The sequence below is a fragment of the Microtus pennsylvanicus genome, chromosome 2, assembly GCF_037038515.1.
Source record: "Microtus pennsylvanicus isolate mMicPen1 chromosome 2, mMicPen1.hap1, whole genome shotgun sequence".
NCBI classification, from domain to species: domain Eukaryota; kingdom Metazoa; phylum Chordata; class Mammalia; order Rodentia; family Cricetidae; genus Microtus; species Microtus pennsylvanicus.
Genome location: NC_134580.1, coordinates 65,065,589 through 65,081,073, shown reverse-complemented (window position 1 = coordinate 65,081,073; position 15,485 = coordinate 65,065,589). Strand labels below are relative to the sequence as shown.

Genomic DNA, 15,485 nt, shown 5'->3' with positions numbered 1-15,485 from the left:
CCAGGTAAAATTATTTTTATTTCCATTAGAAAAATATTATCTGTGTCAGATTTTGGTCACTTTATTCTCCTGTACTGTTCAAGTTTAACTATTTTGATTTAGTTCCCTATATCTAACATGAGGACTAAATATTTCACATGAACAAATTAATAATTTAATTAATTAGCTGTGCTCTTACTATTTGTCATGAACAACAGCTCACCTTCCCCTTTCCTGCTACTCAGGTGAGTAGCTGTGCTGAGCCTTCCCTCACTCAGCAATGTGAGTGTGTGTAAGTACAGTTAGAACATGAGTCAGTGTACTAGTAATCTCCAATTCATTTCTCCGTGCGTGAGGTTGTTTCCTCGATGACCTCAGCTACTTTGGTCACATTTATACTTCCCAGCATCATTCGTAAAAATTAAGGCGTGAAAGACATTTGAAAAAGATCCAGAGTCAACGTCAGCATGGCCACTTATAGTCATGCTGAGCTGAACGGCCCCAGGACAGCAACTGCTTCAATTTCAACTCTACTTCCCTGGAAGGAAAACAAGAGTCACTGTCTCCATCATTTGATACAAATTAAGGCTCAATAACACCTTCTAAAAACAGATGCAACTAATGGCAACACAGCTTTTTTGTTTTGTTTTGTTTTTCTTTTTTGAGACCGGGTTTCACTGCAGTTTTGGAACACTGTCTCCATCATTTGATACAAATTAAGGCTCAATAATACCTTCTCAAAACAGATACAACTAATGGCAACACAGCTTTTTTTTTTTTTTCTTTTTCGAGACAGGGTTTCTCTGCGGTTTTGGAGCCTGCCCTGGAACTAGCTCTTGTAGACCAGGCTGACCTCGAACTCACAGAGATCGTCCTGTCTCTGCCTGTCTCCAGAGTGCTGGGATTAAAGGCTTGTGCCACCACCGCTCATCTAGCAACACAGCATTTTTTACCTTTCGTCTGTTCACAGAAAGCAAAGAATAGAAAAAATCCACTAAGACCCTGCCGCAGGTCAGGCTACCATGCTAGGTACATTCAGGTGCGTTAGCTCATCTGATACCTGCAGCGGCCCTAGTCGTGAAACGAGGCACTGGCCTTAGAAAGGCTGGTCAAGCTGTCCCAAGTTGCAAAGATAAACAGCGGTTGACCAAACCCATGTCTTTTGCTTCCAAGCTCAACACCCAGTGACCCTTTCCAGAAACTAATTAACAGTAACTAATTAAAACAGCAAAGGACACTGCTAGGTCTTTACTGGCAAGTTACAGGAAGTGAGCGGGACCTGCCTCTGTGCTGTAGGTGCACAGCCTGGGCAGGACACACAGGAATAGAGGCCCTAGTGAGGGGACACCAAAACTATGACAGCAAAGGCTGTCCTGAGGTCTCCACTGATTCTACACTGGGTTCCGTTTGAAGAAGTCCTTACAGAAGGTAGAGGACTGGCAGGAAGTCAGACTGCAGGGTGACACACAGTGGGGCCCAGCAACCCACCACTCCTCCAGGGGAAGGCTTGTACTACAGAACTAAACCCCCAGCACTGATCTCATTCCCTAAGTAACATTACAAAACTGTTGCTCTTAAGGTTTTTCTCATAATTTATATCTCTGGATTGGGTCATGCCTGTGTGTTGCTTTATAAGATTTCTTAGTTGTTTTTTCTAGGTACATAGCAGTATCAGGGTTTTGCCTTTAGACTTTATGTTTCTGAGAAACAGGAACTATTTTTGGGTGCCCTTCCAGAACGATGGGTTTTGTGTGCCCATGCACACTGGCCATCTTGCAGCGTACTTACTCTGGGCAAAGCGGCGACCTGGTATGCAGCCCTGGCAGGAAGGTTGCTCTTGAAGTCTGAGTGTAGAATAACATCAGGTTAGTCTCAGCAGGAGCAGCGGGAGTCTGGGAACTGCCTCGCGGCCCAGCCGTTTCCCAGACACAAATGACACCTCAGAAAGCTCAATTTAGACTGTCTGACAAGATATTCTGCCACATGACTTTATGACATCCAGTGCTTTCCTAAATATTTTGTAAAACAATGAAAGACACAATCAGGCATTTTTGTTTTGTAATGATGAGAATGGTTTGGGCCTTAAATGGTACCCATGGGACAGGTATCAAAATAGGGAATGGCTCCTTATCTTCAGTGAGGACTCCCCTACGAACGCCTTCTCTGGCCATTTCTTCTGCAGAGAATAAGGATGTTTTCCCCACACCGCACCTTTACGTCATCTCACCAGGAGACAGGGACCCGCTTCCCCCACCACGGCAACGACAACAGTTGTAGCATCTGCTCGGTGCCAGCATGTGTTCCAAGTGCTTTATAGGGCAATTCATTTAATCATCCCAACAGCCTCCTAAGGCAGAGGAAGACTGTCCCGTCTTTACATACAAAGAGACCTACTGATTCTGAGAGAGCCAGAACAAAGATATTAGTGAGACCTTATCATAGCAATAGCAATAAGGCTATATGTCTAGAAAACATTTTGGGGAAGGGTTTAAAAAGCCAAAGAAACTAATAAAATTAGGCTTTAGGAAACTGAACTTGCAGGGTTTATGTACTTCTGTTCCTAGGAACTGCGATAGAAATACATTAGATCTTTTCCATGAGGTCTACTGTATGCTTCCAAGCAGAAGATGGACTGGCTCAGGACAAAATAGCATTTTAACATCTTTGCCACTTGACAACGACACCCATTTACATTAGCAGATTTATTTCCCTTGAAAAGTAAGCAGGATCCAAAACCACAGAGAAACCCTGTCTCGAAAAACCAAAAAAAAAAAAAAAAAAAAAAAAAAAAAGAAAAGTAAGCAGGAATAAGGACAAATTACTCACACATCTTGTAGATCTCATTGACAGTGGCAAAGTCATTTATGTCAGCCAGCAGAACAGTTGTCTTTACCACTAGAAGACAGAGTTTTCATTCGTCAGACTCAAAACAAGACTTAGGAAGACAGTGTGTGATTTTGTGGCTATCTTGACGAAAGCAGGGAGTGAAGAAGCGGAATGAAACAGTGCTGTCTCCCACACCATTAAAACAACAATCTTTAGCAACTAAGACGGGACCCATGTTGTTGGGCATCATACATCCTTCACAAAGACCAAGGAGGTATCAAATGACTCAGTGGTGGAATGCTTGCCCAACATGCATGAGGCCCTGAGTTGGATCCTGGGCACTGCAGATACACAAACAACAACAAAGCCCACCAACTAATACTGAACAAAACCCAGGTGCTCACCATTAGTGAAGTCACAGCCTGCAGCTTTCAGAATCTCACCCAAGTTTGTAAGGGCCTGCGAATCAAGCCAGAAAGGTCAGATGCCGATGTTATATAATCACACATATATAATGTACACATATATACAATCATATAATTGGTGTCTCCACATAGTCAGTGATCTGTTGGTTTCCTTGCGTGGACTGAATCTTTGTGGAACGTACGGAGAAGGCTGTATTATTCTGTAGGAATACTGGAATGGATGCTACACTTGGGAAGTTAAGGCAGGAAGATGAGGAGTTCAAGGTCACCTATGGCTGCAGAGTGAGTTCAAATCCAGCCTAGGCTACGTGAGACTCTGTTTCAAAACCAAAACTCAGATTCAAAATAAACCTCAGATAATCAAACCCTTATTAATGAGTTATGTATATGTTTGACACTGAGGTCTCTGGAAAAACCTTAGTTTTTAAATTCTAGCCCAATTTACTCTTTTCAATTTATTCTTCCTCCCCATTTAGGTGGTAACAATATGATATTTGTTTGTGTGTTTATTTTTTTAGATTTATTTTTAATCATTTGTGTGCATATGTGTCTCTGTGTTCTGTGTGGGTCTACACATGTGCATCATACAGGAGCGCATAGACCAGAGGTGTCAGATTCCCTGGGAGCTGGAATCTCCAGCTACTGTGACAACCTGTGTGAGTGCTACAGACCAAACTTGGGTCCTCTGTGAGAGAAACAGGCTGCTTTTCAACCCCAAACCATCTCTCCAGTCTCTTAACATACGGATAAAGCAAACAATTAAAAATCTATTTTTAAAACCCCACATACAGGAAAAAGGTCTCTCTCATCCCTTTACTCTCACTCTCAGAACCAGCCATAATTTCAAGTTCTGTATATGGGGCTAGAGAGATGGCTCAAAGGTTAAGATCACTGGTTGCTCTTTCAGAGGACGCAGGTCCAATTCTCAGAACCCACACGACATTTTCCCACTATCTGTGACTCCAATTCCAGTGGTTCTGATGCCCTCTTTTGGCCTATGTAAGCCCTGAGCACACACATGGTACACAGAGAGACATGTAGACAAAACACCCATACACATAAAATAAAACCCAAATTTCTTATAGGGACTGGCACTATGGGAGATGTGGCCTTGTTGGAATGGGTGTGGTGTTGTTGGAAGAAGTGTGTTCAAGCAATAAAAGCCTAATATAGAAGTTGGTACTAGGAACTGGGTGTCTTAGTTAGGGTTTCTATTGCTGTGAAGAAACACCATGACCATGGCAACTCTTCTAAAGGAAAACATTTAATTGGGGCTGGATTACAGTTTTGGAGATTTAGTCCATTATCATCACGGCGAGAAGCATGGTGGCATGCAGGTAGACATGGTGCTGGAGAAGGAGCTGAAAGGTCTACATCTTGATCCGCAGGCAACAGGAAGTGAACTGTGCCCCACGCTGGGTGTAGCTTGAGCATATGAGACCTCAAAGCCCACCCAACACAGTGACACACTCCTTACAAGGCCACATATACTCCAATAAGGCCACACCTAATAGTGTCACTCCCTATAGGTCAAGCATTCAAACACACAAGTCTATGGGGCCATACCTATTCAAACCACCACACTTTGGTATTCTGCTTTTGTTTGGAATATTGTGGATTTTGGGACTTTGAATTAGAAAAGAAGTTGAATGTTTTTTTTTTTTTTTTTTTTTTTTGGTTTTTCGAGACAGGGTTTCTCTGTGGCTTTGGAGCCTGTCCTGGAACTAGCTCTGTAGACCAGGCTGGTCTCGAACTCACAGAGATCCGCCTGCCTCTGCCTCCCGAGTGCTGGGATTAAAGGCGTGCGCCACCATCGCCCGGCCCAAGAAGTTGAATGTTTTAAGTGGGGCTTATGGACCATACTAGCAGGAATATGGAAGACAGTGGTGCTGAGGGGCCTGGCTCAAGAGGTTTCAGAGGAGAAAATAATAATATGTGACCTAGAGAATGTTCTCATCGTATTGTGTTGAAAATGTGGCTGTTTTCTGCCCTTGTCCCAAAAAGTCTGCTTAAGGCTAAATTGAAGAGTTATGGATTTACAACTTGGCAGAGATTTCCAGACGCCTAGTGTTGACTATGTTACTTTGGTAGCCATACTTGGAAAAGGAGCCAAGCAAGGAAAGTTATAAAATGTACAATTTGAAGAGAAAAGGGGCACCAGGAAGTGAAAAAGAACCAAGTGTTCAAGGAGAAAAGCAGATTAAAGAAAATCCTGATGTTAAATGGAATAAAGGCAGTGGCGAGTTCAGGGCAAAATCCTATCCAGCTAAGTTTCCAGTTTGTAAAAAAGAATTAAACAAAAGTTTAGAGCTGGGTGGTGGTAGCACATGCCTTTAATCCCAGTACTCTAGGGGCAGAGGCAGGCGGATCTCTGAGTTTGGGGCCAGCCAAGCTTAGGCAATGAAGGAAACCATCAAAAACAGGAAGTTGGTGAAGATGTAATTGAACCAGAGGGCCTGCTTCAGCAAGCAGCAGAACTTAGCAGTTTGGGCCACGTAGTTCTGGCTTTGGAGTCAAGGACAGAAGAAAGGGGTTCTTTAGATACCCAGAGATTGTATTCCGCATAGACAGGTAATCTTCAACCACTTCAAAAAACTGTAAAATATGGCATTTCAATAACATAGGGTTCTGTTGACATAAAACATGATTGCTTTTGGCAACATCAATCTATTCCTGAGAAAATGTTGGGTACTGAAGAGACTTCACCTGGAGCTTGTTTTCTTCTTGGCAAAACCGGCCTTTGGGCAAAAAACTGCCCATGCCTCCTCGACCACTGACACAATGCATGGTGTCTGGACTGGATGAGCAAAATACAAGAGAGAGAGAGAGAGAGAGAGAGAGAGAGAGAGAGAGAGAGAGAGAGCGCTAAACCTTGCCAAGACAGAATTGAAAAAACTTCCTGCCTCTAAAAATAGTCTGCCAGTTACTCTAGGCCTTAGCCAAAGTTGGTTGCTCCAATGTTACAAATGAGACTTTGAGTGATTGCCCAGGTAACCAGTTGTCTCTGTCATTTATTGCACATTTTGGAAGTTGCTTGATTGCACTTCCTGTTTACTCAAGTAATATTATTTCCCCTCTCAGGTCTTCAATGGGGTTAAAGATCAGATAGTCATAGTTACTTTCCTCTCATGACTTAGCCAAGCCATTTCTGATACAAGACTTAGACTCTCTTATTTAGACAAAAGGGGAGGTGCTGTGGGAACTCCTTCAGCCAATGGCCTTTGAGATGCTGGACTACTTTGGGAATGGTCTTGGGTACTACAGAAATAGATGTAAAAACACGCACAGCCTCTCTTGGCTGCTGAATTCGGTTCCCATTCCCCGCTTGTGCAGAGGACTGTTGATCTCTGAGTCTACCCCTAAATAAAGAACCCTTTATTATACTCCCTTCTGAGCTAGTATGGGACTACTTTATTGTAATCCATTACATTTCCCCATCATGATTTTGACCACCCTTGCTCATATAATCCCTCCTGGACTCCAAGGGCTCAGCCTAGTGCTTGACTGAGGATCTCTGCATCTGCATCAGTTACTGGATGAAGGTTCTATAAGGACAATTAGAGTAGTCACCAGTCTGATAACAGGAGGACAGTTCAGGCACCCTCTTCACTATTGCTAGGAGGCTTAGCTGGGTCATCCTTGTGGTTTCCTGGGAGTTTTCCTAGCCCCAGGTTTCTTCCTAACCCCATAATGGCTCCCTCTATAAGATGTCTCTTTCATTGCTTTCCCTCGCCGTCCCTTCCCAATCTTTGGATTTTTAAACAATGTTGAGATTATTATAAACCATGGGGACATTTTAAAAAGTTGGATTGAATGCATTTTTGCATTATGATATGGCTATAAGTCTATGGAGGCCAGGGAGTGGATGTGATAGTTTGAATGAAAACAGCCCCATAGACTCACAGAGACTGGCAGTATTGGGAGCTATGGCCTTGTCGGAGGAAGTATGTCACTGAGAGGTGGACTCTGAAGTCTCAGAAGCTCAAGCTAGGCCTAGTGTGTCTTATTTTCTTCCTGCTGCCCGGGGATCCAGACATAGAACTCTTAGCTTCTTCTCTAGCACCATGTCTGCCTGCCTGCCACCATGCTTCCCACCATGATGATAACAGACTAAACCTCTGAAACTGTAAGCCAACCCCAACTAAGTGTTTTCCTTGCTAAGAAATGCTGTGGTCATGGTGTTTCTTCACATCAGTAAAACCCTAATTAAGACATATATAGAATAAATCTAAAATTAGTTTTTTTTCAAAATCTTAAATCAAGTAGTGAGTGGCTGAAAACACATTTATCAGCTGATGTCTACTAAACTAATCAGGGCCATGGACGATCGGTGGCAGAAAGGGCCTCTAATGTGAGGTGACTCACCTGCTTGGCTTCTTCCACTACCCCTCCTGGCACAAGCTGTCCACTGGAGGGATCCAAGCCCACCTGTCCAGAAATGTAGACAGTCCTGTCCACTAGCACGGCTTGGCTGAGATGAAGCCGATCATACATGTAAAAGAGATAACATAAAAGCCAATGCTAAAATAGCAATAAATAAGATGTAAAATACAAAACTGACAAATTTGACTTTTGGTAAATTAAAACTTTGTTTATTGACAGACGTACTTAAGAATGTAAAAAAGTCAGAGGGTGGGAGAGAATATTTACAACATATATCTAACAAAGGACTCGTACCCAGAATATATGAAAAACTTGTAACTAAATAATATTAAGATATATAACCTAGTAAAATACAGGCAATTGATTTTGGCAGATACTCCATAAGATACGCAAACAACTAAGGAGTACAGGAAAGAAGCTACACATACGCGTGCGCGCACACACATACACACACACACACACACACACACACACACACAAATCTAAGAAGCCACTGACATCACAGCAGGGGCAGAAACACCGCACGTGCGATAATGAAATGCACTGGAGAAATAAAGAGCCCGAGCCTTCACACAGGGGCAATAGGGACACTGGAAAACGACAGGGCCACTTCTTAAACATTCATCATATCCTCAACATGCTACCCAGTGGTGCTACCCAGTGTTAGTCCATCCCTCGGGCAGCTATGTAAATGAGAATGAAAGCACATCCAAAAACTTTACATGACTATTTGGGAACAACATTCCAACAGACAAAACAAACCACTGCCAGATTCAGCGGATGACTATACACGGTTTGAATTCAGCAAAGACAAAATGTTAGAAAAGGTGTCGGGTGGAGGAAAGGTTGCTTGTTGTATAGTTGTAGATACATTCGGAGAGCAAGCCATTTCTCACAGGCTTACTGTGAACTTTTGTATGTATAGTTTTTATTTATTATTATTATTATTGGCTTTTCAAGACAGGGTTTCTCTGTGTAACAGTCCTAGCTGTCCTAGCTGTAGGCCAGGCTGGCCTCGAACTCACGGAGATCCACCTGCCTCTGTCTCCCATTGGGATTAAAGGTGTACGCCACCATCGCCCAGCATTTTTTTCATTAATTTTTAAGAGCCACAGCATACTGCATTATAAAGATATATTTTAATCACCTTCTCTTCCATTGTGGTTTCATACACTGAGACAACCCCACCCTCCACCTCTCTGTTTCCACTAGATCACAGAGGGTCTCCTCATTAAAATAATATTTTTTTTTGAAATTTTTTTTTTGAGAAAGGGTTTCTTTGAAGCCTTGGCTGTCCTTGAACTCACAGAGATCCGCTTGTCTCTGCCCACCAAGTGCTGGGATTAAAGGTGTGTGCCAACACTGCCCAGCTCAAAACAGTACTTTTGAGAGAGGGCTTCATCATGTAGTCCTGGTTGACCTGAAACCCACTGTGTAGTCGAGGCTGGCTTGAATTTATGGTGATCCTCCTGCCTCTGCCCCTGAGTGCTACGTTTACAGTTATGTGCTACCACAAAATACGGAAAAAGAGGACAGTTTTAAACAAAGCCCCTATTATTTTCTTCTTTTCGTTTTTTGAGTCTCCTGTAGTCCAGACTGTTAAAAAACCTCATTATGTAGCTACTTTGAATTTCAGATCCTCCTGCCTCCACCTCTTTTTTTTTTTCTTTTGGTTTTTCGAGACAGGGTTTCTCTGTGGCTTTGGAGCCTAGACTGGAACTAGCTTTGTAGACCAGGCTGGTCTCGAACTCAGAGATCCGCCTGCCTCTGCCTCCCGAGTGCTGGGATTAAAAACGTGCGCCACCATCGCCCGGCATGCCTCCATCTCTTTAGTGCTGGTATTATAGTCACACACCACCACCCTGGGCTTTAAGGAGTTTCTGTTTGTTTTCTTGAGACAGGATTTCACTACGTAGCCCTGACTCTCCTGGAAATCAGTATGTAGACCAGTCTGGCTTTGAACTCACAGAGTCTGCCTGCCTCTGTCTCCTCAGTGTTGGGATTAAAGGTGTATGCCACTACGCTTGGCTTTAAGGAATGTTAAATGTCCCAGACTGTAAATTTCTAAGGGTAGAAAACCACATTGCAGCTGTATAGGGTGATTCACTGCACACAACACGCATGCTGGGTTTGCTGCTGCTGCTGTGCCCTCTAAGCACGCAGCACCACCAGTCCTGGCTGTCAAAGCCGTGTTCTCTGCAGGACCTTGAAGTGCTAGAGCTCGACCAAGAACACAGAGAGCCTACGGTTCTTCTCGACTCTTGGCTTCTTTCCACCTCTATCTTCAGACAGATAACTACCGAGCTTGTTAATGTGTGAGTTTTCTCAGGTTGAACAGTACCATTAGTTAACTAGTTAACTATTAACTGACCCTTGTAGAACTACGCCACCCACACTAGGCTCTTCACAAAAATATCTTCAGTTGTCCCAACACCTAAAAGAGTTTAAACTCAAATGCATTATCAATAAACAAAAGCTTTATGATAGCAAAAAGAAATCTATTTATTCAGAATAACAAGGCTGAGACTATTTGAGTTATATGAATCACCTCTCAAAGGTTTATTGATTTATTTTGTTTTTTCGAGACAGGGTCCTGGAACTCAGTTTGAAGAACAGGCTGGCCTCAAATTCACATAGATTCACCTGCCTCTGCCTCCTGAGTGCTGGGATTAAAGGCATGCACCACCACCGCCCAGCTTAAAGAGGTTTGTTCACAAAAAAACAAAAAACAACAAAAACCAAAAACAAAAAACCCAAACCAATTGGCTACTTGATACTTTTGGGGCCTAAGAATCCTACTCTTCCAGCTGTTAGGTTCTAAAGTTGTCTTGTAATTTTTATTTTTCAAAGATTTTATTTGGGAGCTGGAGAGTTGGTTGAGTTGTTAAGAGCACTAAGTGCTCCTGATGAGGACCCAGGTTCGATTCCAGGCATCCACAGGGTAGTTCACAAACGTCTCTAGCTCCAGTCCTAAGGGATCTGACACTCTCTTCTGGCCTTGTCATGTATGTAGCATATGTACACACATACACGCAAACAAAACCTCCATACACATAAAACAATAAACCTTATTTTTACTTATGTGTGTTTGTGTGAGTGTACGCCACATTGTGTGTGGGTGCCCAGAGGCCAGAAGAGGGCATCAGATCCCCTGGAGTTACCTGATGTGGGCACAGGGAAGTAAACTTGGGTGTTGCGCAGAGGCAGGGAATGCTCTTAACTACTGAGTCATCTCTCCTGATCCCCATTTTTTGAAATACATTTTTTTAGAGTGTGTGTGAGTGTGTGTGTGTGTGTGTGTACCATGGTGGACACTGGAGGAGGAGTTAGTTTTCTCCCTGCACCATGCAGCTCCCAGGACCAAAGCCATTGTATGCTTTTCCCTGCTGAACCATCTCGCCTGTGCAGATTCCAGATACTTATAAGCATTTTATTTTACTTCCTGGCCAGAAATACACTAGGCATGATGGTCCAAACCTAGAATTTCTGGGATCACCATGTGTGAGGCTTACCTACACCAAACCAACCCCAAAACCAAGGGTGGTAAAACTCTCAAAAACGTTCCAATTAAGCTCCCAGTCACAATCCGTGCTGCATTACAACAGTGCTAACAAAATGGAACGGCACACACGGATGTTGCAATCCCTCCAGACTCTGTCCTCGGCATCCTCAAATGTGCTGAGCTGGCTAGCTAATCAGTGACAACAGCCCGTCCATCCCAACGCTGCGGACTGAAAAGATCAGCACATTAGAATTCTCTCTAGAGGACCTAGAATTTCTACGGTGTACGCACCACAAACTTCATGCACAAAAGCCTTTAGTTCCAAATGATCTTCTAGCATTTCTTTTACTCTCTTTGATCAGAATGCAGAGTGAGAAGTCCAAACACCATGACATTTCGCCACCCCACAACCCTCCAAACTGGCACACTCTTGTTGCGTCTCTTCCCTGCACACAGCTTAACAAAGCAGTGACCTCACCTGTTCTAAGTCAATTAGAAATATTATACTATGTTTTTTTGTCTCTCTCTTGTATGTATATGTGTGTGTGTGTTGCATGCAGCTTGACAAAAAAGTGACCTGATTAGTTCCAAGTCAATCAGAAATATTTTGCTATGTTTTCTTGTCTCCCTCTATGTATGTTTGGAGCGTGTGTGTGTGTGTGTGTATACATGTTCTTGAGTTTCGGTGCATACGTGCCTGTGGAGGCCTGATGTTGACATCAGGAGTCTTTTCAACCTCTTTTCACCTTATATATTATACTGAGGCAGGGTCTCTCAGTTGAACCTGGAACTTGTGATTTGACTAGTCTATCTAATCAGCTGGCTCTGGGGATTCTCTGTCCCTGCCTCCCACCTGCAGTGGTCACAGGAGGGTCACCACACAGGGCTTGTGTGGGTGCTGCATGGGGATCAGACTCTTGTCTCTATGTAGAGCAGTTCTAAACAGAAGAAGAAGGCCTACACCCGGGCTACTAGGCTTCAGGACAAATTTGTTTGAACTGATCGCTTCCTTATTTAAGCTTAAGAACTAGGGTTACTATCATGTTCATTTAGGAGATAAAGAAGCAACTAAGACAAAGTCTCTCTGCAAGGCTACACAAGTAAAAAGAAGTCAAGTAAGAATTTAAATCCAAAGTCCAACTCTGTTCTCCCTGACAGAATCCAACTCTTCGTTTTGAGACAGGGTTTCTCTGTGTAGCCCTGGCTGTCCTGGAACTCTCTCTGTAGACCACAGAGGCTGGCCTCAAACTCACAGAGATCTGCCTGCCTCTGCCTCCAGAGTGCTGGGATTAAAGGCATGCGCCACCACCACTCGGCCAAAGTCTAACTCTTTTTTTTTTTTTAAATAAAGAGGACCGGTTCCTCTTTGTGGGTTTTCAAAGATTTATTTATTTATTATGTATATAACATTCTGCCTTGATGTATGCCTGCACGCCAGAGGAGGGTGCCAGATCTCAGTACAGATGGTTGTGAGCCACCATGTGGTTGCTGGGAATTGAACTCAGGACCTCTGGAAGAACAGCCAGTGCTCCTAACCTCTGAGCCATCTCTCCAGCCCCAAAGTCTAACTCTTCATGCCAACTTTTCAATGTTTTCCCAGAAGGTCAGCCATAAACAGTGAAACATATTAAGAGAATTTTTGTTGTTGTTGTTGTCTTTCAATTCTTCTAAGCTGGGGACAACAAATGAAATTGTTCAGAATAAGCCCCGGAGTTCATTACACTGTTTTCAAATTGTATTACATCAATTTGAAATTACTCAGGGGGTGACCTTGGCAAATTAGTCAACTTATTGTATGTCAGCTCTTAATATTAATTGTGCACATGGAACATTGTTAGGGCTAAGAAAGCATTAGTAGAAGTTCTGACCCTTCTTATTGTATTAAGGATTAAAAAGATTATTTTCAGAAAACAAGTTTAAGAAACTATCCCTTTAAAAAAAAATAGCGTGGGGAGTCACACATGTTCAGCAGGCTTTTCCACTGAGCTATTTCCACCCTCAGCCAGGAATACATGGAAAATTGTTCTTATTATTTATGTGCATGTGTGCTGTGCACCATCTGTGTGGATACCCATGAAGGCTAAAACAGGGTGTTGCATCCCCTGGAGCTGGAGTTACAGATGGTTGTGAACAGACCCATGTGGGTGCTGGGAACCAAACTTGGGTCCCTGGAAGATCTCTTAACTGCTGAGTCATCTCTCCAGCTCCAGCCAGAAACACTTTTTTTTATAAAAAAGATAATTTATTTTTATTTTATGCGCATTAGTATTTTGCCTGCCTGTATGTCTGTGTGAGGGTGTCAGGTCCTCTGGAACTGAAGTTACAGACAGCTGTGAGCTGCCATGTGGAAACTGAACCTGGGTCATCTGGAAGAATAATCAATGCTCTTAACTGCTGAGCCATCTCTCCATCCCCAGCCAGAAACACTTTTAACAAAAAGAGCAGCCCAAAGCTTTGAGCCAACTGCAGTATGTAAATAGAATTTTGCAACTTAGGGGCTGACCTTAACACTTTTTATTTGAGTTTTTTTTTTAAACAGTTACTTTCTGTTGCTCTGTTTCCTATTTATTCTGATAAAGTTTCCTTTTAAAATTAATTTAAGTGAAAGTGAGTCATTTCAAAGAAAATGTGTATGAAGTTATAAAACACCCAGCACATAGTTTGGGAGAAAAAGAAAGCATTTCAATTGCAAGACTATTTCCCCCCAAACTGTACATCCTGTATTCTTCTATCTCTGTGCCTTCACTTAACTAGTTCCTCCAGTAGGAATGCAAATCCTCAACAATTCAACTTTAAAGAGTCGAACTTCACAACACTGCCATAAACGGGAAGTCCAACCTTTAAAATTTAACCTAAAGACCTTTCACAAGGAGTTTTCCAAATATTTTTTTTCTTTCTCTGCTCCAAATAAGAGAGAGTTTTCTCCCTTTCATTTGGTCTCTCACACCGTCAAGTTTCATTTCCAATCCTATTTATAATAATAATAATAATGATGATGATGATGACTGTTCTTCCACACCTGAATGCTGTTTCTCTTGACAGTGTGGTATTCAGGGAGCTAGGGTTTGAGTTCAAACCAAACTGTCACTTACAGACCCTATGACCTTGAGCTAGTCTTCTAGCTTGACCTTGAGACAGCTTGAAGAAGAAAAGGTGCCTGCCACTTAGCAGCCACGGATGCTTTCTTGTTGTTATATAGGTGAAGGCCTTTCTCACCGGATCACTTCTTCCACACTTTCCTATCAGTTAAGTACTTGGCACCACTACACATCTTCCGTTTTTCAAATGCTGCAGCTGCAGAAAGGAAACCTGAAGCTCTGATTGCCAGTGAAGAGACACTACATCAGAAACTACTCTTTCAAAAGGAAAATTGGCTCTGGACATACTTGAGTGAAGATTTAGAAAGGAATTAACGAGGGGAAAGTTTGCAAGAACACATAAGATACGATCCAGGGATCTTTTAAAGCCGAGGCATCTTGAGAAAATAAGGTTTCAAGCTGGTCCCCAGGTTTTAAGAAGTGTGCTGTTCCCCATCTCAGAGCTAAGAACACTAAAACAGACCAGCAGGTTCCAGGTTAGTCTGAGCTGCATCCATAGAGGACCACATGGTGTAGGATACTTTTATGGGGACACATCTTTAACAGGTAAATCCTATAGCGATGGGAAGTAAATAAGAGGTCATGCGGAACGAAAGCTTATTTCAGGAAGGATACAAAGGTTTCGAGAGTAGCAAGCGGTGATGGCTGGACAACTTCTGCGCACAGTGCAAGCCACTGAATTGTACCCGTGAAAGGAATGAGAATTCTGACTAGTTTGTTATTTCTCAACAAAGTCGTTAGGAAAACCAAAACTAGAAGCCACAAAGGCAAAAGCCGAGGGGCTGGGGGTGTGTGGGTGGGTGATACCACTTCTAACCACAGAAAGCAAGTTTAGGCAAGTTTGGCTCCGGAGTCAGGCAGCTCCAGATGGGGCCAAAGTCCCTGGAGGGCGAGCTTCTGGGCACACTAAGCCTCCCCTATTCCCTGAGGGGGATCTGGGTGCAATGTCCCCCTTCTGGATTCATTTTCCTCGCGTGTTATAAGGGGTCGGTTCTGAGACCTCCAGCGGCCGCAGTTCCAAATGGGTGACCCGTGCACACCCGGTCCTTGTGCTACCATGGGAATCATTACCTGTAGGCACCAATGGCCGCCGGGGCTTTTGCGGTGCTGATCACTTTTTTGATTATGGACGACATGCTAATCCTCTCACGAAGATCCTCCAGAAGAAGACTCTACAGCAACTCTTCTCACTCCTCTGACCAGACAACTCTAGGCACCAGGGTATTTGCTTCAGGTACCACCCCCGGGTGGGTTCGCAGGGCATGATGGGAA

The 15,485-nt window shown here is 43.2% G+C and overlaps 1 protein-coding gene across 1 annotated transcript; it reads right to left on the bottom strand.

Moving 5' to 3' along the window:
* On the bottom strand, positions 1 to 15,459 carry Rida (reactive intermediate imine deaminase A). Its single transcript, XM_075961217.1, has 6 exons — positions 15,285 to 15,459; positions 7,596 to 7,701; positions 3,210 to 3,264; positions 2,806 to 2,874; positions 1,768 to 1,823; positions 1 to 517 (listed from the first exon to the last, which is right to left on the bottom strand). The coding sequence occupies exons 1-6, from the start codon at positions 15,347 to 15,349 to the stop codon at positions 461 to 463; spliced, it is 408 nt and encodes a 135-aa protein (XP_075817332.1). The 5' UTR covers positions 15,350 to 15,459; the 3' UTR covers positions 1 to 460.
* Between the last annotated feature and the right edge of the window lie 26 nt (positions 15,460 to 15,485).